General features: G+C 44.8%; 1 protein-coding gene across 10 annotated transcripts in view; it reads right to left on the bottom strand.

Annotated features, from left to right (window-relative positions):
* Positions 1–21990, bottom strand: part of ablim2 (actin binding LIM protein family, member 2) — a 75759-nt gene that overhangs the window by 2834 nt on the left and 50935 nt on the right. For 2 of the 10 annotated variants that reach the window (XM_036551404.1, XM_036551403.1), the window contains exons 8-22: positions 20934–20992; positions 20245–20283; positions 17474–17551; positions 16866–17009; positions 16515–16547; positions 16037–16154; positions 15244–15483; positions 11011–11112; positions 9632–9685; positions 7930–7973; positions 7279–7390; positions 6654–6712; positions 4910–4964; positions 4335–4342; positions 3902–3982 (exon numbers count right to left, since the gene is read on the bottom strand). In XM_036551404.1, the coding sequence (XP_036407297.1) occupies positions 3902–3982; positions 4335–4342; positions 4910–4964; positions 6654–6712; positions 7279–7390; positions 7930–7973; positions 9632–9685; positions 11011–11112; positions 15244–15483; positions 16037–16154; positions 16515–16547; positions 16866–17009; positions 17474–17551; positions 20245–20283; positions 20934–20992 (1226 nt within the window). Of the gene's footprint in view, positions 1–3901; positions 3983–4334; positions 4343–4909; positions 4965–6653; positions 6713–7278; positions 7391–7929; positions 7974–9631; positions 9686–11010; positions 11113–14631; positions 14701–15243; positions 15484–16036; positions 16155–16514; positions 16548–16865; positions 17010–17473; positions 17552–20244; positions 20284–20933; positions 20993–21990 lie in introns of all 10 variants that reach the window. The other 8 variants (XM_036551409.1, XM_036551410.1, XM_036551407.1 and 5 more) reach the window with 8 other exon arrangements.

The following is a 21990-nucleotide window of genomic DNA, read 5'->3' as shown; positions in this document are numbered from 1 at the left end:
TGACACCACCGCCTTGCATAATCGGAGACCTGGACCCCGCTTCAGCAGACAAAGCACGCCTGTGGGAAGAACGGGAGCTGGATCGGCCAGCCCTGCCTCCCTCTGACAGGGGGAATGATTAAGGGGGAGAGGGCGATAAAGCTGGATCCACTTCTGAGGAAGAGGCGGTGCCATGCGTTTGGAGAGTGGAGTGGAGCTGGCTCAGGTGAGGCCTTTAGAGAGACACCTGTACTGTAAATCAGCAGCCTCGCACCGCACGGAATGAGGGCCTTTACTGACCGCATGCACACAGATGTTCCCACTCCCCCCTGACTGGAACTCATCTGTTTTTTGTTTTTTTTTTCCACCTGCGAGTGACAGCTGTTTTTACAATACATCGACCCACATCCCCAAGTAACACCTTTCAGGGTCAAATTATATAAAAGAATTTGCTAACTGTGGAATTCTTCCTTTCTGGCCAAGAAAACCACTCTGCAATGCATACCTTATGAAATATTAATATATCACCACAGATAAAATCCAGTGTATGAAAAATGTACTTTATACAGGTCAAAATGTGCAAAACATATACAGCTGCATCAGATGCTGGTGTCAGGTAACAGAATGAAAACCCAGACATGTAATGTGGTCAATTAAATGTTCTGTATGTGTGACAGCTTCTTTTTTATTTCTTTTTTTCCAATCAGTTCACTGTAACTATTATCACGTTTTTTCAGTTACATGGAATAATAATATCTGCTGAGTGACACTTACCGTCATTAATAATTAATTATTGTTAACATTTCTCATATATTGTAAAAGGGGGATAAGTAAATCTGATGTTGTAAAACTAAAATCTGGATGAAGTGTTTTCCATGATTGATTATAACTGCATGACACAAAGTTGCTGAAAGCTATTAAATATTCACTACAAATGGACTGTGATCTCACTCTCGGTCTTCCAGCATTCCACAGTGGATTTGCATAAATCTTTATTTGTTAAGATAAAGTTGTATGTGGTAGGAACAACACACACAGATGGCAATGATATTTTGTGGAAACTAAATGCTGAAATCACCATTTTTCTTAATTTTTACAGGCTGGATATTTCAGACTTGCCCCCAGAGACAATGACTCCACTTGCACTCAATATAAATGGGATTCCATGAGCGCACGGCTGGCCAGAGACATTACACGCGGCTCTGAGCGCGGCCAGTCTTTCCCCAAGACAGACAGGGAGGACAGGACCACAGGACAGGAAATCAGCACTTCATAATTCAGTCACGAGTTACCAAACATACTCAGACCCAGGCAAACGTCCAGGATGGTCTCCGTATTAGCGAAGCCTTGCACTGACACTGGGAGGCGACGTGCTGACACCGAACGTCAGCGCCGTGGGCGTTTTTCTCAATTTGTGGATCCAAAATTGTGAAGAAGAAAAATGGATCAGACTTCTCCCTTACTGACAAGCCAATTAACAAATAAATAATGCAAATAATAAATCATTGTACAGTGTGTCAATCACAAAACCCAATGACCTCTATGGGCGGCAGTGTAGCATAGTGGTTAAGGAGCAGGACTCGTAACTGTTTCCAGTTCGATCCCCGCTGGGACACTGCTGCTGTACCCTTGGGCAAGGTACTTAACCCACAATTGCCTCAGTCAATATCCAGCTGTATAAATGGATAACATTGTAAAGAACCTATGTAAGTCGCTTTGGATAAAAGCGTCTGCCAAGTGAATAAATGTAAATGTAAATAAATGTACTCACTGGGACTACAGGCCACTGCTGAAAACTGGCACAGACAGTCTGCTTTATAATTGTATCCACTAGTGCGTATAAGTTCATTTGTATCTATTTCACAAGTATCTGGTTGGGTTTAAAAAGGTATCGGCATATATTATAATGGGGGGGGGGGGGGGTAAAACTATTTGAGAAATCAAAGTACTTCCAGTCATGAGTAGGATCAACAGGAATTAGAGACCTGGGTACCTATGTACCAGGGGAATCCTTTCTCTGGTCTGGGTCAGCATGTCTAAGCACTCCTAGAAGTCTAAAACTTTAATGATTACTGCGGCTCATGACAGGAACACTCACACTACCCATCTGTATTGAGTGTCTGACACCCATCACATTCCAACAAATGTAACACTACAACAAGAGTAAGTCCTTGCAATGCTGCAATGTGATTGAAAATGTTACAATGTGTAATTTTCAAGAATTCCCCAGGCAGGTCAGGCAGAAATGATTACTGGGTATTAACAGCTCGATATCTCCAAACCAAGGTATGTGTGAGGTAAGCAAGTTCTGACACAAGCAACACATTAGAAGAGCACTGAACAGAGTTAGCTGAAAATAGATTAATTAAGGCGTCTGAAATGGTAAGCCCTTGAGAGTGGGGTGTCAGACTCAGTTCCTGGAAGGCTGGCGTTGATGCCGATTTTCACTCCAACGTCTGCTTCTAATTAGCCCAATCACTTACTGGGTTTGGCTTTTTTTTTTCTTCAATAAAACAAAGGCAGCACATGTGCCCTGTTCTCAAGCATGTGGCTAATTAACTATTATCAGTTAAAATGAATAAGTCAATAACTGGTGCAGGCAAAAAGCAGCATATGCATGGGCCCTCCAGGAGTAGAGACTTAAACCCCTGCTGGAAATGAATGGAGCTGAAAGCAAAGACAAGGAAGAGAGGCTGATGTGCTACACTGTATAAAATACTCAGAGCTTTCTGCTCGCTGCTTCACGGAAAACAGTTCTTTACAATAACTGCATTGCTTAATAGGGGCACCCGCAATCAAGCCTGCATGAAATGTTGCGACAGAGCAGTCAACGCTGTGGGTTTCGGGTCAAACCCAGTTCGGAGTGCACCGAGGCACTTCGCAGAAACAAAATAAATAAAATGGCCAAGCGATGGCGCAGGCTCGGATTCAGGAGTCGGGGACAGACGGTTAAACGAAAAGGTCATGAAGAAAACTCAGTCGCGGCCGCTAACCAGAAAACAACAAACCCCGAAACCGAGGTCAGCTGCGGCCCCGCAGACGGCTGATCCCTCCATCAAGTTTACACAGAAAAGCCGCAACCCGTACGGTGTGCGTCATCCGCAATCACTAGATCAATGCCCCTGCGCTCTGTGCGTGTGTGTGCGTGTGTATGTGTGTGTGTGTGTATGTGTGTGTGTGTGTGTGAGTGTGTGTGTGTGTGTGTGAGTGTGTGTGTGTGTGTGTGTGTGTGTGAGTGTGTGTGTGTGTGTGTGTGTGTGTGTGTGTGTGTGTGTGTGTGTGTGTGTGTGTGTGTGTGCGTGGCCTTCCTGTTTGGTACAGCACTGCTCTGAGGGAATGCCAGCAGCAGGGAGGGAGAGGAAAAGGCAGTCCTTTGGTTCATAGCTGGGTCACACCAGGGGACAAGATTCATTTGGAGCGCTCCTCAGAGCCTGTCACTGGGCCGTGCTCCATGCCACAACCTCCCCACAAATGTGAGCTGAAGAGAGTCTGGAGCCCACGTATTGGAGTGAGGGAGAGAGAGAGGCGGAAAGAGAAAGGGAGAGAGATGGAAGTAAAGAGGGAGAGGAGAGGGAGAAAGCGGGAGAAGCAGGGAAAGAGATCAGCTGGGAAAAGACGTGCTCCACAGAAGAGACTAAAAGGGAGTTTAAGGAGGTACAGAGTAGGAGCAGGAGTAAGGAATGGCTATGACACTGGATTTGGGACCAGAGGTCGTTGCATCCCAATCCTGGGTGCAGTGACTAAATGACCTTCCAGTAAAATCCACTGAGGGTGCAACGTCTCCCAAATATGGGTAAGGTGTAACAGTTTCCCAACATCCTACAGCAGAGTCTGTCTCCAGGCTGTGTGGTAAGAGGCATAAACAAGGGAAGGTTTATGTACAGTAATATTCGGCAGAGTGCACACAGAGGCGCCCCTTTACCTCCAGCCTGGTACGGTCCACGTCCCGGGGAAGCTTCACACGCACCCTGTGTGTCACGGCCAGCACGTCGTAGGGGTACACCTGGCAGCCACACAGACAGAGCACACCTCAGGGTGGTAGAATTGCATACGTTACATACGTTACATGCATTTAGCAGACGCTCTTATCCAGAACGACTTTCATCACCATAGAACATAAGTGTATCCATTCAATTTAAACAAGCAACAATGTCAGAGCAGGCTCGCAACACTCCCAGACCAGTGAGTGTGAGCATAACACTATTCAAGCCCTACCACAAGTTTGGAGCGCACTGGTGCACTTCACAGAAACAAAATAAATAAAATAGCGTCACCAAGACAGAATATGCACAACCCGACCCGTCCTCCCTGGAGTCTGTCCTCTCGTGTCCCTGAGTGACAGAGTCCGACCTTACCTTGTACTCTGCAGAGAGAAACAGAGAGAAAATGGGAAGGGGGGGTGGGGGGGGGACAGGGGCCACCTGTTAGTAACTAGGTTATCATTTCAGCCAGAGGCCACTGAACAAAACCCAGCAAAGTAAGAAAATGGAAAATGACGAAGTGCACAAACGAAAGTGATTTTCTAAAGCGTTTTTTTTTCCAGCGCATGTGTCAAAAACTAATAAACAGCTGTACCCGTTTGGAATAAAGCAGCATCTTTTGAAACAACTCTTTTTAACGAGTCTGGCAACGCGCTCCCTTGCCCTCCGCTGGCTGGGGTACAGTCTGAGTGCACTTAAACAGATGGGGTCAGATCAGCCGGTGGCCTACTTTTATTCTGCCCCCCAAAACACCTACAACATAGACCAGGCAGGGTGCTGCTGGCACCCCCAGCCAAAGGACCTTCACCTGAATCAGGTCAAGTTAAAACTCCAGTTGCATTCTTTGGTATGAAATGCAGCAAGGCTGCCTATGGAGCCGGAGAACAGAGCCGAACGTGGCGTGACCCAGAGCACGGAGCAGCTCTAAAAATGGAGGCATAAAAGCTCACCTCTCATTCCCCAGCTAGAGTCCTGGTCCGGATCGTCCTCTGCAAGATCGGCAGCCTGCGGGAGAGATCCAACAGCAAACGGCTCTATCAAGTCCAACAGCAAGATGCAGAGCGGGCTCTACCATACATACAGATATCAGATGGAGAACAGATAACTTCTTATAATGGAGCATTATTACAACACTGTCATCGAGATCCGTAATTTGAAGACTTTGAATACTTTTATTTTGAAGGCCCTTTGGTACTGAAATTAAATAGCATATTTAATGTCTCACAATGGAGTTCCAAGAGCTCCAAGTTCCAGGCAATGTGCTGCGCTTCACAGAAAGCTGTACTGTAAAGAGGAGCACTGCATACTCAGATTTAAGGAAATCTATGCAAAAAAACAAGCCTGTCTTCGATGTATCAGACCACAAACTGACAGTGAATCAGTGCTGGGACTGAGGAAGTCAGACAGAGCAAATAGAGCACAGCAAAACTCCATTTAGTCAGTACATCCAGTTTGGATAGCTATGCAATTTCCACACTGTCTATTAATTAAAAAGAAATAAACAAAGACAATAAACCCATTAGGGTAAAGTGGAACGCATTTCAGTAGTGTGAGTACAATAATTAGAAAAACATGGTCTGTGGGTATAGCACCATAACAAACTGAACAAATACAATTACATGAATGCAATAAAGGACGTGTTTCCAGACCAAGGCACGCTGAAACCAGTACACTAAAAACGTAATCAGAGTCGCGCTTGTGCTTCGTAATTTAATGAATCGTAATGAATCAAAGCCTGGATTTAAGGGAATCTTCAGGCCCTTATTGCAGCACAAAATGACAGTGTGTGTTTTGAGAAATACATAGTGACGCCTAGTGGCATTTTGTAAAATAGCAAGCACTTAAGCTTTGAAAATTGGAAAATTACTCTGAATATCATCAGTAGGGAAGGTAATGTGAGGAGTTTAATTGTACTGAAATCATACAATAAAAACAAATCATTAAAGAATTAGAATTTGAATACACAGACCCCCAAAGGGGTTTTAAATGCATTTAAACTTCAGAACAATATACACAATTCACACTGGCATAAAATTAAAAAGATATCTTGTCTGCAATATCTTGTAAATAATAAAAGCAATCACATTACAGTGCTGCGGGGGGCAAATCTCTTCATTGCAGTGCTCCATCAAATTAACAAGGGGACAACCGCCTTATTCTAATGAAGGCTGAATCTGGAACAAGCTTGCTTAAACTCTTTGGAATGGTGATGTATTTGGTTCATTTCATTTTACGAGCCTGTTCCAAAACCTTACATGTTTGGCGTTCCAAAGTGCAGCTGAAAATCAAACGACCCCCCCACCCCCACCACACATCCCCCCCAGTCCTTGGAGCCCCATTTTAATCTGGACACACTTTGGGCTGTCATTACCCCACCTTCTCACAATCAGAGCGGCTCTGTCCCTGCAAACATTTACGCTAATGGGGTATCGCGTTGTGTCATGTCATGTGTGAATTACTGCATCCAAACAGATGGTGCTTAGCTTAGGCCTCCCCGTTGATGAATGAGTTTCCACTGAAGCGGTGCAGGAGTTGAAAGCGTCTCAACAGCACAATGCCGGAGTGCAGCGGTCGCAATCAAGCCGATAGCACTGCCGATGCTATCTGCACGTAGCCACGGCAATCAAACTCACATTAAAAATCAGCGTTATCTAAGTGTACTGATTTCAATCAAACTCATTTCTGTGAGTTTACCTTGTATATTCCATTTCGGCCATACCCCGGCAGGGAAGCAGACTTATTATAGGGGAAATCTGCAATTAAGACAAACAGACAAATATATTAATATTATTACAGCTGCATATTACGGCATATTCACTTCATTTCATTCACACCAAACTGTTACATGTATGTAATGTATGCACGAATCAACAAAGTATATCTGACATTATTGTAAATCGTTGTAGTTTTGTAAAATGAGCCAGCTGGACTGCAGATGATATTTCACGGTAAATTTGATGAACAGAACAAGTGGGCACCAGTAGAAATGACACTAGTTTGCGTTTCTTCACATTGGAACATTCTGGGACCTGAGGTGGGCGGAGAATACCATGGATCGTTCAAGGTCAAACTTAGCATGGTAATACACTTACAAAAGATTCACAGTACATTCACTCTATATTAAAGGCTAATGATAGCTACGATACTTTGAAGGCATGTCTTTGTCTCTGTGCCTATGTTGTTATACTGGAAACACCACTGTGGGGAGTTGCCGGGACTCTGCTTATCTGATGGAGTCCTGCCAGCATGTTCTGCTCCCTGGCATTTACTGCGGGTGGCTCTAGTGTCCCTTAGGGGGGGGGGGGGGGGGGGGGCTCACTGGGCTGGGACGTGTCGGTGGGCAGACTGCGGGTCGATGTCCTGGGGTCGATGTCATCGGGACCTGAGCGTCCGTCTATCTCGTCCTTTAAGATCATCCAGCTCGTCTTCATCTGCAGACAGAGCCAGTGCAGTCAGCGAGGCGAAGGCCTTACCGTGCAGACAGAACAACGCCGCAGCTCACATTCAGATTATCACTTACACAGGGGTCATCATGCTTGGAGACAGTTTTAATTATTTAGATGGCTCTTTATTTAGGTAACTCTGTGCCCTAATTGGCTGGTTGCATTGTATTTGCTTATGTGCTAATTATGGCAGGGTTAAGACCCAATTCTGAGGTAACACAGTTCTTTACCAGGAGCGAGCTGTCATCTGCAAATCAACCAGTCAAACTGAAATAGACCTAGACTCATGTTGAGTGACTGAAAGAAAACTGAGAGGTCTTGAAGAGGGTGCCCTCTTGTGTTAATTTGTTTAATCACCAGTTCCTTGGCATCTATAAAGCCACATAACGACGGCGCACGTGCACCGATCCAGGTATCTGCCTGTAACTCAGCGATAAAGGACAGTGGTACCATCTGTCTGTTAAACCCAGAACCTGGAGCAGGAGAGGTTTCAGCCCAACAGCAAACCGTACATGTTCCCAACACACCTTTCTGTCCGTGTCATCCCCTTCCTGCCAGGAAGTCCTGGATGCTGGAAGACAGATATTAATATACAAATTTATACATTTTTCAATATTAATATGACGTTATTGGGTCCTGCTGCTGATCTTTTAATTAGCTGTAACATATCAATCTGAATTACAGTGTAAACACATCACCATGGAAAACGTAACACTCACCATGTAGTAAGTACAAATGAAAATGTTTCATGCAAGTGTCTCTTTAGAACAATAGCAACAGCAACAACAAAAGGGGTAACAAGTGACAGAATAATTTCTGCTGTCAGTACCAGGAAAGACTCCAAAACTAACACATATGTTCTACATTTCTGATATTAATTAATTTTCTTTTATTCCTAATGTACAGCTGGACTTTATAAGTTAGAAGACATGTGGAAAAAAGCTATGAAAAACATGTGGAATAAATCGCCTGTTTGATCTATGAGGATATGCAGTACGTAAGAGTAGCCCTTTACAAAGCCAGAAGCAGAATCTATTGTAAAAGCAGACAGCGCTGGGGAAAAAAATGTTCATATGCTTCTTCTTCACAAGCAAAATGAGTTAAGTTGCTGCTTTCAGGTCTGTTCTGAAAAGCAACATTATATCTGAATAGGCAGTTTATGTACACTTTCAACAACTCACTTAAGATATGCATTTTTTGATAATATATTACTAATGTACTCTACAACATATCTATAAGTAAAGGATATGTTTCAGAATTACAGAAACAGTATCTTTTCCTAAGATCTTCCTCTATATCCTTTGAAATATTTGTAATGTTGAAAACAAGGACAGAGAAAACAAAATTTCAGCATTAAAGAGGTGAATATTAGAGCTGGATTATTAGTAATACACCATGCATTTACATCGCAATCATGCGTGACAACACTAATTACCAAATATTATTTTCATCCATCAATAAACCACACCCACACACAAAATGTGAAGTTCCAAGGCACACTATGACCACAAATATAAGAAAAGTGAAGAAGGATGGACAGCGAAAACCAAGACCTCAACATCACTACATCAAGTCCAAGTACCACAGCTATATGACCTGCTAAAAAACACTGCTAAATACAAAAGGATGGCCACAATGAATGTGAGGACAGGCAGAAAATGAAGAATGAGCAGGCAAGGGGGGTGCGATCAATCAGACTGTCCTGTCATCGGATGGGGATCAACAGCAGGCTGTCAGCTCGGGCTACAACGTCATGTGCTTTTCGCAGAGGGAAATGGAAGCCCTGTCCCTGCCTGAGTGGCTCATGGGAGTTGGAGTTCATCCAGATTTCTGTGGTGCGAGACAACCACGTCCCTTGGACAGGGCGCCAGTCCATCGTGCGGCTATTAATCTCTGCTGAACTCCGAAGTCAAGCAGAGGGCCCATTTTTATAGTCTTTGGAGTGGCTTAGTTTGTGATTGAACCCACAACCTCCTGGCGTCGCGGGGTGGGGGGGCGGGGGGGTGGAGACGCTCTATCCACAAGGCCACTGGACCAAGGGAATTATGGGAATGTTAGGAATGCAGTGAGGGCCCAGACACCGTAGCCCGAGCTGGAACACTCCAGTGGAAAAAACTGGTGAAAATGAGACAAAACCGTGACTGTCACTCAGCGGGTGGAGAACCATGGCCGGCAGGCAGCAGGCGGCAAGGCATGCAGAGATTGGTTAATGAGGAAAATGGACTGTACCATGCTGTTTGTAGATAGGGGGCTTTCTATAGATATTATCTTTGAGCTGAGTTTCTGAGGATGAAGGAGAAAGAGGTAGAGAGAGAAAGAGGGAGAGGGAGAGGAGAGAGAAAAGGAGCATGAGTTAGGCTGTTACTGAACGAGGGGAACTCTTGAGAAGCAGGGGGAGGGCTGCATATGCTTTACTTGATGCGCGACTTCATAATATATATCACGGTCCAGTTTCAGGGGGGATGTGTCTCTCAAACAAGGACATGCCAATTGTTCCTCACCCTTGTCTAGGACTCATCTATTTCTCCTGCTTTTATATAAATGTCTAGGTTCAACTGAAATGCAATGTGCTTTGTAATTAATTTAAGTTAGTGCTTCATATTTTTTTAGTTCACAAACACTACTGAACTTACATTTTGTCAATTTTCAAATTTTTCAAAAATGCTTGCTTTTCAAAAACATTTGCTTTGTTACTCAAATTTAATGACAAAGTGCATTGTTGTTAAATACAATTAAATACAGGCCCACAATGCATACACAACACAAATGTATAACATGTCCAATCAGATCTGACTGTCCAACACACAATTACAGGGACAAATGTTATAGATGAATTTGGCTCCATTGCCTCACTTTAAATAATTGAAAAAACATGCCTAACATAAATTTCTGTAATTAATTTTCATCTCACAGGATCAAAACATTTGCCGTCAGAAATGCTTAGGGAGAACTGCCATACATTATGGCATCTTTTTATTCCTTTTTTATAAACATGAGTCACTTAAATGAAGGCATGTGTGTCGTTTTCAGCAATTTCTGTTCTAGTAACTTGAAAAAAAATAGACCACATATAAAACAATATATTAGTTAAAGTCTAATTAAGAGGATAATTATTCAAGATTGTCAATCACAATGAAATCAGAATACGCAGCAAAGCACTTGGCCACATCTGACATATGCTGTTTGGTCTCTGCGGGGGAATACATTAATCTCCCTTTCACATCTGATAAGTGCCCACATCTCCAGGCAGATACCAGCCTCATCAGCATGAACTAAAGCATGTTCAAGAGAGAAGTCAGCCGGTTGCCTTGGGCGTGGGTCCATGGTTACCGTGAGCAGAGATGGAGAGGCGGGGCTGGGTGCATCATGGCGGATGGGTGACAGGAGAGGAGAGGGAGAGCTAGAGTCCTGAGGCACATATGTTCTCATCCCCCACACGAGCCTACCCATCCTAATCACAACATTGGTGATCTCAGGTCACACCTGCACGGCCCTCCGACACACAGAGAGAGGCGCCGGGCGAGGCCAAGGAGGACAGAAATAGAGTGCAGGAGACAGCAGAGAGGTCAAAGGTCAGGGGAGGTTACAGCGAAGCCGTGGGGTCCTACCTGGCAAATGGAAATGCCTGGGAGCTTGCACGTATGTGGAGGAGGGAGATTTGCTGTCTGAGTATGCAGATAAGCTCGGGGTGCTCCGACCACTTTCACTACCTCCAGGGGGCGAGAGAGAGCAAAGAAAGCAGATAAAAAAGATGGAGCGCAAAGAAGAGTTATGCAGCGTTTTTTTTTTTTTTTTTTGGGTACATTTTTTTTGGCGTTGAGATGAAACATGAGCAGACTTTGTAACCCAGCCACCTACACATGAGTGTAATCTGTCTAAATGAGGAAGGCCAAATTGTTCTTGAGCAGACGCATTTATCACTATGAAGGCTGTGCGGGCGAATTTCAGGGTGTATGTGTACACTTACAGTCAGCAGAAGCCACACTGTAATCTTAAGACTGAGTAGCCCTCAGGAATGATCACCTCTTGGCCAATTTGTGAATAGTTCATTTCATATCATATCATGCTTTAACTGGGTATATGTATACAAATATGATTTGATTTGACTGTGGTAGGGCTCAGTGGCTATCATGACCACAGACAATTCCGATGAATCATGTCAAGGTTGGCTGGGTTAGTCACTGCCACCTTTCAGGCCAGAGCTAATAAAAAGTACACAAAAGAGCTCGTAAAAAGGCAGAAAAGAAGGAAAGAAAGGAAAAAAAAGAGATTATTATTTGAGTAAGCATACCCACTCCAGCGCCAGTGTCCAAAAGGCTGAGCACTTTAATGCGAGAGGGTGATGTCACTCTTAGACACACACACACACCACAAACACAATCATAGTGCTGTTAGTTAAGGCCTCGAAATATCTGGAGGGGGAACTCCTACGCACATGTGGAGAGGGGCTCGGTTCTGTTCTCCCTAACATACACAAATCATTTGCTGGCATTGGGTTGCTGGGGAAGAGGGGAGGTTGGGCTGAGTGCGCCATTTTCTTCGGCCATCGGGAACATTTCACAGTGATGTCTGAGACACAAGGGAAGGGCAGGGAAGAGTGCTCACTGCTAGGCAGGTCTAGGATCCTCCTTGGTTTTATGTACTATCATTTCATTTAATATTATTTATTATTTATTAACGGGCAGGAGCAGCTATGACCTTGAGAAGGTGGGGGCATCCCCACAGCTGAAGTTCAACATTGACATAGTGTTGCAGTGATGTCAGAGTGTTGCTGGGAAACCGTAAAGACATCAGCCGGCCACAGTTGAGGTGATAATGCTTAATCAAAAGAGACCCGTTAAAAGGAAGGGGGGAGGACAGGGAAGCTGTAATGAATAATCAGCTGTTTTCTCATGGTGTAACAGTACAGGGCACATTAAGGACACACTCTGTTTTCCTCTGAATAAAAATGACCAGTGATTAAATGCGTCACACCTCGGAGGGGAGAGAAGGAGCAGCTGATGCGGAGCAGAGCGCGGGCTGCCTGTGGATGAGAAACGGGCCGGACCGGAACGATTAAATGCAGATGCAGGGAGGTGGAGCTGAGGCAAGCGTCCAGGAGCGCAATCATGGCCGCAGGCCGTGAAATGGAGCGAGGGGCGGCCCAGGTGGGGTGGGAGTCACCCCCCAAAATCCCTGTGAGGCCCCCGCCGCACGAGGAGTGCCGAGCCGGAGACGTTTCCCCCTCGCTGCTGCTGCGGCTCTCTGGAGAGCGCTCACACCAAGAGCCTCGCTTTACTGCTCTGTACATATACATGTACACCTTAATCTGCATATATACACAGACACCCATATTCCCACACATAGACATGCACCCTCATCGGGGCGTGCACACACACACACACACACACACACACACACACACACACACACACAGAGCCATACATGCTCGCAGGCACACACACACACACGCACGCACGCACACACACACTAAATTCAGTTTGGCCAGATATAAATAACGGCTCAAAAGTGGCTCATTAGTTTTCTGAACTTTTAGATTTTTATCATTTGCCAGGCAGCTGAAAGTAACTAATGTATGCTGAAGCCGTTTTTTTCAGAGACTTTCAGAAATACTCCATCTCCAGCATTTTTTATATTGTACACATATATTTGCAATGGGACTGAGTATCACAAGAATTATTCAGTGAACAGAACGAGATTCAAAGCATCTGCTACAGTTTTATATATTCATAGCCATACAATCTAATCAAATCTCCAAAATTTTGCATTGAATTGTTTGTTACGTTGTCTTAGCAGACCCTCTTGCCCATAGTAACTTAAATAGCTTAAATAGTTTCATTTTACCCATAAATACATCTGAATGTTAACTACAGCAACTCGGGTTAAGCAGCTTACCCAAGTATATAACAGCAATGACCCACATAGGAATGGAACCAGCAACCTTCAGCTTGCCAGCAGAGTGTGCCCAATTTTTCCACAATGTGTGAAAGGCAAATATTTACTCACATGATCATTGAGACTGACTTCCAGTCCTGCAAAAAATATGACTGCTTATTCTAATCACGAAAGGAAACTGATTGGGCTGAAATGGAGCACACTTAGATAAATGCCATTACAACTGGCAAATGGATCTAAAATTACAGCTCTGTAACCCCTGCCTTTAATCTTCCCCTGAAAACTTTATTTTCCAGTTCTCCACTTTTTTATGGCAAACCACAGACGCAGTTTATACATCTGATTTACAAACCTTCGGCTGCAGCCTAATTTATACACACAATGCCTGAATGCTCTCAATATGATAATGGTAACATTGCCCTCCCACATAATGCTTTCGAGATTGGCACAGTGATTCGTAAACATACAAGAAAAACCATCAAACTCCGTTAAACGCATTGCTGTACGTCTTTTACAACGCGAAGTAAATCTTTCAGGAGAAGCAAACACTAAAATCAACATTCGTCTCAGTGGTTTTGCTGGTCTGAGGATATGCCGGAGCTTGCGGCGTGATCCCTCTTTTAAGGATACACGACTTGTAATAAAACTGTGGGCGCAGACCCAGAATTGCGACAGGCTTGTCCCCTCTCCACCAACGCCCCCCCCCCCCCCCCCCCCCTCCACACATGGAATTCATGTTGTTCACGAACACTAGACACACGATATTCGCCACGGACAATAAGGACTGACTAATGCAGGAAATCAAAGACGTACTCCAGGCATTGCTCAAAATTAATCACAGATGATAAAGTGAAACACGAGCGTTCCAACAGGACAACATCATCACTTCCCCCACTAAAGCACCCCTTTGGAAACAAAAAGTAAAACACCAACACCCATTCAAAATCTGGGCAGTCACATTCCAAGCACTGCACAGAGCAAGCCAATGAATCAATACCACACCTCCACCCACAGCTGTTACTGTGAAGAATATGGATTAAACATATATCTCTTCTTCCTCCTCCTCCTTTATCACTTACCTCCCCACAACTTCCATTACACCCTCCCCCACCCATCCCCAGGGGACATCTAAAAATGTAGCCACGTGGCTCTCATGCAGAACAACGTCATGGGCACTAGGAAACACGATAAGAGAAAACTCTCCACAGACTGGATGAGGAACGGCAGGCAAACAAACTGTGTGGACCCGGGCCAGCACCGTGACACTGAGAGAGGGAGAGAGAGACAGAGGGAGAGAGAGACAGAGGGACAGGTCTGGCAGGGAGGTGATTTACCGTAGGAGGGTAAACTGAGATGCAGGGACGTCCTAGGCTTATTTTCGAGGAGGGGGTCCTGCTTGAACCCTGGGGGGGGGATGAAGCACAGGGAGGTGGTTCCACCTGTGTGAGAACAACGTCCTGGGACCAGAAGGTCAGAGTGGTGCCCTCCCATGCATGCACCTCCGCCTTTGCTGATGGGGGCCTCACAGAATAAACAGGCCCTCGCCCTCTGGATAAAATTTTGGTGTGCAGTTATTTGCAGCAGCAAACCATGCAATGGCGCTTGTTGCGGTAAAAAAGTTGTAACAACCCTCTATTTTCCCTGCACTGAGAGGCAATGTACTGTAGACTCTGTTGTAAAAAAAAAAAAAAAAAAAAACAGGACAAAGTGGAAAGGCAATCTCTAAGATTTGCCATGCGCTATTTCCTCTTCCACAATGTTAGGGTCACACAGTAACACTGCACACCACAAACAAACACCGCCTTCAGAGCGAGCCAGGTGGCGCCGGCGTTGGGTTAGCGTTCGCCCCATTGGGACACGGCATGCGATGGCACCCCCACTCCAGCAGAGGGCAGTCAGCGGGCGCACCCCTAGGCTTCACTCCACACGCCGGGCCTCGCCCATACCTCTGAAGTAGGGGATGTAGTTGTGCTGCTGCAGCATGGCCAGAGTGCTGGGGTTCAGAGGTAGGGAGGCGGCGTTTCCGGCCTGCGCGGCGTATTTACCGCCGGAGGAGGTCGCGGGGAGGGTGGAGGAGTGCCCGGCGTGCCACCCGCCCCCCGCGATGGCATATTTACCGGACGTGTAAAGGGGCAGGGAGCAGGAGTTCCCAGCATTCCCGGAGTATCTACCTCCCACATACAGCTCTAAGCAAAAGTGATCACACCATTGGGGAGGAAAAAGGTTTAGCTGGAGAGGCGAGGGGGTGGCAATTTCAAACATTCTGAACTCTAATTGTCAACATTACATGTCATGTCATTACATGTCAATAACATGCCATGTGCTTAAAACTTTTAAAGATGTGTTTAGTATGATCATTTTTCTTCAATAAACCCATTTGAGAATTCCAACTTAGCAGAGAGCCTTTGTCTATTTGTAAAACCTTAAATTCTCAATTATGGTTACTCTCTTTCTCTGATGTTTGCAATGAAGCAAAATAAGAGGTCATCAAAGTTTCAATTACAGCATAAAATTTCCGGGGTCATTTTCATTTCTTTAAATAAAAAAAGCAGAGACACAAAACAGGAGGAAAACAAAGCAAGAAAAACAGAGCGATAGACAAATAAAAGAAAAAAAATCGCTACTATAACCATATCTGTTTCAATCCCAGTTTTCACAGTGCATTCTGGGGACAATTTAATGACAGCTTTTCAGATGACTGCTGGGATTGGCCAGAGCCCTGGTGGGCAGGGAAGGTACCTGGTCTGCTGTAGTTCTGGGGTGAACGGGATGGGGTGTAGCGCCCATACCCCCCCAGGGAGCTGTTGGAGCTGGGGCTGGAGGGCCTTCTCTGACGGGGCGATTTGTCTCCGTCACCCTAAAAAGAACCAGCAGCAAAATAAGATCACATCCAACAATCCATTTACCCCCCAAGACCCTCTCAACGTTGCTGTGATGTGTTAGCAGTGAGGTATAACATTGACGTGGTGTTAAAGAAACAACATGGGGAGGGTGCATTCTCATATCTGATCACAAATGCATGTGTCACTTATCACAGTACTAATTACACCACTGACTACTAGTCTAATCATTCTTTTTTTTACCCAAATATCTGTGCGAGTTCTCCCCATACCAAGACTATGCAGTTCTAAGAGAAGTAGGCTATCACTCCCACAGAATGTGCGAAATAACTGAACTGCTCCACTGAATCCCTGTCTCTGAACCCTGTCTGCGTTACCTCTGTTGGAGTAGGGGAAAGCAACTGGGGTGACTGCAAACAAAAAGGAGAAAAAGCAGATGAGTAACGTGAAGTCAATGAGAAATGCAGGAACGTGAATCATCCAATGTTAATACCGGCATCGTTAACAAAAACAAAAATCCAATTTTCTCATATTTCACTTTTCCCCTCAGTCACAAAACAAAACAAAAAAAAACAATATGCCCAATTTATTACTTTTTTGAAAATGGCATGTTAGCTCACGGAATGCTTGAGGTAAGAAGCATGGAATTCCTGAAGATATTAATGTCCCTGCGGCGTGCCTTTCGGCTGTGGGAGTCAGTGTGACATGCAGTGTGACAGGAGCTGTACCTCGCCATGGTGCCTGTCGTCAGCCGTGCAGCTGATGTAAGGGGAGTAGGTGAGCATGTCCGGTCGGTCAATGTTGTAGATGGCTTTTACTTTCGGCAGGGCAGCCAGGTCTTTATAGTCCAGAAGCTCGTCTCCCAGCTTTGCCTGCATTAAAACAGCATAGTTTCCATTAAAAAAACAGGATAACAAGATTTACCTTACAGTTTGATGAACGCCAGAGCTGTTTTATGAGGTGAATTATCTCTTTTCCATCGGTAGGCACTGGTGATGAAAAATTATTGGAAAAATCTGCTATTTAAAAATCATAGACAGGTTTTTTTTTGTTATCTTGTTCATGACCCCTAACAGTTTACATTTCACAAAAGTGTGTGCTCAGCTAGTTTTGTAATCTAAGATTCCTCAGAGGCCACAAACACAGCGAGCGACCCAGTCATGGTGCTGGATGTTTCATGTAGGCTGTTGAGGTAAGGCACTTTTTTTTGCTGAATCAACCACCCCCTCCCTGAGTCTGGACCCATCCCACCCGTGTCTACTGATGATAATTGCAATATGAGACCACAGCATTGCTGAACTGCTGCCCCCTGCTGGTGATGGGCGGAGATGCTTACATAAATCACCCTGCTGGGGGACCCAGAGGCGCTGGAGGCTGGCACGGAGGTGATGCTTTCAGAGGAGGTTCTGGTTACCTGTTACAGACAAAGGACAGCTGTCAATCACAGAGAGAGAACTTATAGTAAACAAAGGATTGCGCTATAAAGGCTGCATTAAAAACAGTTAGAGCACCATCTACATGGCAGACAGGGAATTACAGTGCTGCAGGCTCCACAGTTCCTCTAAAACAGCAACTAATCTGCACATGGAATGCCACATCAGACAGAACCATACCCAGACAATGACTCCAGGAACAATTAAGGGCTAGGGATTTGGCCCCAGGGCAAAAAATCAGGGCACTAGGTGCAAAATGTGCAGTGCACTACCATGTTCACTGAGAGTTAACATAAAATAAAAAAAAATATCCATCCAACACTTTCAGATAAAAGGTATGTCTCAAGAGGGAGGCCTCCTTAGATGATCTTGGGGCAGAACCACACGCCCTCTGATTCACAATTCCTAACTGCACTCACAGAATGAAAAAAAAAAAAACAGGTTTTGTCCCTTTTTAGAGAGAGTTATGCTACAGATGATAGCAGCTGCTTTAGCAGTACAGTACAGTGAGGGCAGTATGTGGTGCCCAGTAACACTGCTGACAGGAGGGCCGCAACCACTCTAGGAACCCAACCCCTTCTAGAGGCCTGTGGATCACTGCTGCATGTGAGGGCTCTGAATCTAGCCCAGCAAGGTTGAGATTTAAAAAAATCTTTGACCAAACTACTAATAAAGAATGAAAATAAAATCCAAAAGCAAAGAAAAATAAAAGCTCATGTTTTGCAACACTACTGGTTTTGCAGTGAAGCTAGCAGCTGGCAATATGGCCAATACAGTAGAGACTCATATCCATAAAGCTGCTCATACAAATCTCACACACCTTACTGCTGTCTGTACCTGACCCTTCTGAGTAAAGATGGAATCAGTTGCAGTTCAATCTTCTTTATTTTAACTGGCACACTTTTTAATCACACAAAACAACCAAACACAGGCTGAGTGTGACGAGAGCTCCAAATGCAAGTTTTAGCCTCTCTTATTTCAAGCTTTCCGGCCCGTACCGAACACCAGAGCTCTAACCTCTACCATTTAGGGCAAGAGTTGGAAGGTTCTGACAAAACATAGTGAGTTAGGACATCGACTTGAATATTAATTTGTCTACATTTGTCACTGGTGACCAAGTGGGCAGTTTCGATAAAAATCCAGCATATTGCTTGGTGGGACTGCAAGACACACCACTGTAGCCCTAGTTCATTGTTTTTTTACACACTGAGAGAAAGTGCACATTACTATTATAATAGTGTTTAAAGCCAGGGTCCACGCCTATACAGTCAGTAAAGGAATCTCTAATCGGGCAATAAAGCTTTGTAGACCTTATCAATTTCTCATTCATCAGTTTGTGGATAATGAAAACAGTATAAAATTTCAAGTGAAATCATAAAAGACACATCAGGTGGTTCTTTAAATAAAGTGAACTCAGAGAAAGAGTATCCTTGGAGAAGCAATGACTTGACACCGACTTCACTGAGGTGATTAAAAGTTTTTCAACAGTAACTAAATGGGACCACATGATTTCCTTCCACCCTGTACTGCTTCAACTACATTTCATCCTCTGGCCTATGGATGTTCATAGCACCTAATACCCAACAGAGTTCAAGACGCCTCCTCACCACTAGTGGGCTCTCCGCATTTCCAGCTCATTGTTATACACACACACACACACATCCCTTGTTTAATGTCCTATTATATTATTATGACTTTATAATCAGGACTTAGGTTTGTTCTTGTCAGGAACTATACTTTGTCAGTGTATAGGTCTTCATTTCAAGTAGAGAGCAGTATTCACAGATCTTCCCAATCATGGTCATCTTTAGAAAGCATATTGGCAAATAATGAGGGTCTGTTGTAGTCATAAAACCCATTTCCAAACTATTTCCACTTTCACGGCATCAGTGGCAACTACTTTATCGTGTTTTGTGTTTTACAAGCTTTGCTATGGTGACAGCAGTCCATGGGGTGTCTTTGTGGCTGTAACTTTAAATCCATTAAAAAACCTGACAATGTCTCTTCTTGCATTTAAAAGTAAACATTGTCTTCAGCTATTGTACTGCCCTTTTAATCACTGCAATTTTATCTGATTGTTTATAATTGAATATTGTATTGGATTACTCCACCAGGGATAAACAATGGGAATTTACTGCCACCTTGAGGCTAGAGTGCAAAAATGCAGTTGAAGCAAGGACCTTGTGAAAGGCCTAAAAATGAGCTGGCACCATAGAAAGACTGAGTGATTAAAAGTTTTTCCTGAGGCATAACTACTTAATTAATTGCAAACCCAACATGAACAGCAGTTTGTTTAAAGCATTTCCTCCTTCCTGACAAATAGAAGCAGCTGACTCTCATCCAAACCATTAGTACCAATCTATAAAAACCTATCCAACTGGCATTTTCCACATCTACGATAAGTATCCGTGATGCAGGGCTTGTAAGTAATTAGCAGGGAGGTCAAGCTAAGTGTGATTTCAGCCGTACTAAAGACAGTGGCGTCCAAGCATGGTCCCCAAAAAGGTTTGGACCATGTGTTCAGCACAGGGATTGTGGGTCAGTAACCTACTGTACACAGGCCGAGCGGTTCCGGTCGGGCTCCTGGGGTTTCTACAAAGCGTGAAGCGGGTCAGAGAGTAAACCCATGCAAGAAAAGGGGGAGGTGGGGAGGAGGGGGCCACATTTCACAAACCTGCTCAGAAGCGTCACTGGCCTGAATCCGGACCTGTTTCTAGAAGGAATGGCGTAGAGGAGGGCGGGGGTGGGGGGGTTACATTCACCCAGGCAGGCTGCATGGAGTTCCACAGTCACAGACCAACAACGATATGACCCCAAACCCTCACCTGACCTGTGTACAACTCCGCAACTCTCTACAAGACACCTGTTTTCCAACTATAGAAAGCCCATAGATGTACTTACAACAGTGAACTTTATTTAAATAAACCCATATACAACCAGACCCTAAATGGCTTCCTACCCAGAAAGGGCTTAAATAGTTAATTAAGTTCTTGGCAGAATGAAATATACAGAACACACAGCAGTACTCAGTTAGCCACTAAGGACCAGAAAAAAAGTTCACTTCCTTTCTATAATTCTCTCTGTTTCACGCACAGCTCAAAGTGTAATGCTGACTCTTCCAGCATTTCATTTCAAGCACAACAAATAACCGAAATGCGTCATTATGTGACTTTATGTGACTCATTGCATCTGAGAAAATGACCCAGCTGGGCAACGCGTGTATGTGTGTGTGTGTGTGTGTGTGTGTGTGTGTGTGTGTGTGTGTGTGTGTGTGTGTGTGTGTGTGTGTGTGTGTGTGAATAAACAGCTGCTTCCACTAGGGGGCCCTCTGCTGTAGGACGTTTGTGCCTGTGCGTGCCTCACCTTGCTTTTCTCCTCCATTCGAGCCGCCTGTCTGCACGGGGGGTGCCAGATGGAGGAACCTGAGGGGGGGTGAGGGAGAAACACTGACCAAGAGCCTCCAAACCCAATCCACAGAGCTGGTACAATACAATGAAAGTTCATGGTTGCACTGCATCACTCTTCATCACTCCATAAAGCTGCATAAAAATGCTATGAAAGGGAGTACTCCTAACAGAACATGGTTCTAACATGTTTCACCGGTGTACTGCAACTCACTATAATGTTGTGTGCGCACTCTAGCATGCAGTGAGTGCATTCTGCATTTTAACGTATAAACTTGTACATTTGGGGAAATACATTTGATCCGTTCTGTCTTCTAGGATTATTTTGCGTGTCTGTCTGTAATACGAGATTTGTAGCCTACACGGATACAGGGCAGTTTTAGATCTGAGGGGGTGCTTCTGATCTAGTATTCAGACCCTGGTATACAAACCCCTTCTGTCCCTTTGAAGCAGGTCTGAGATTGGACAGGTTTAAATGACTGTTTAGGGAAATCTAATAGCTCACGCTGGTCAACAGACACAATAGCATGACACGTAACACTCCAAAAACATTTATCAAACGCTGCAGTGAGGTTCTCACATTGTCATTTCCCCAGTGTACCCCCCCGTCAGTATGAGGGATGCTGATAACAGCGCTGGTCCCTGAAACCCATTTCCAGGCGGAACTAAATTACCCCGGTAAACACAACAGGCAGGAAGCAGGCAGTAAATCAAGCCCTGGATAGTTAATGCCCCGCTCCTGTATCAGACGCTGAGGTCATTTAATAAAGAGTCTGTGAGGTCTGTGAGTTTGATTTATGCTCACGTTGCTCGGCGTACATTAATCCAATTCATTAGCCACAGGGAGAGAGGGGAACGGCGTGCGCTCCGTGTTGCGAGGCCCCCACGGACCCCCTGATCGCCGCGATCAGAGATGAACGCTGCGTTCAGGGGAAACTCGAAAACGCACGGCTGGCTGAGGCCGCTGTCCTCTTTCACACCAAGCCACAACATAGAGGTCCTCATCTTAGCAACAC

This window comes from Megalops cyprinoides, chromosome 18, assembly GCF_013368585.1.
Source record: "Megalops cyprinoides isolate fMegCyp1 chromosome 18, fMegCyp1.pri, whole genome shotgun sequence".
In the NCBI taxonomy this organism is placed as follows: Eukaryota; Metazoa; Chordata; class Actinopteri; order Elopiformes; family Megalopidae; genus Megalops; species Megalops cyprinoides.
Note: the sequence above shows the minus strand (reverse complement) of the source record. Positions and strands in the feature narration are given on the sequence as shown.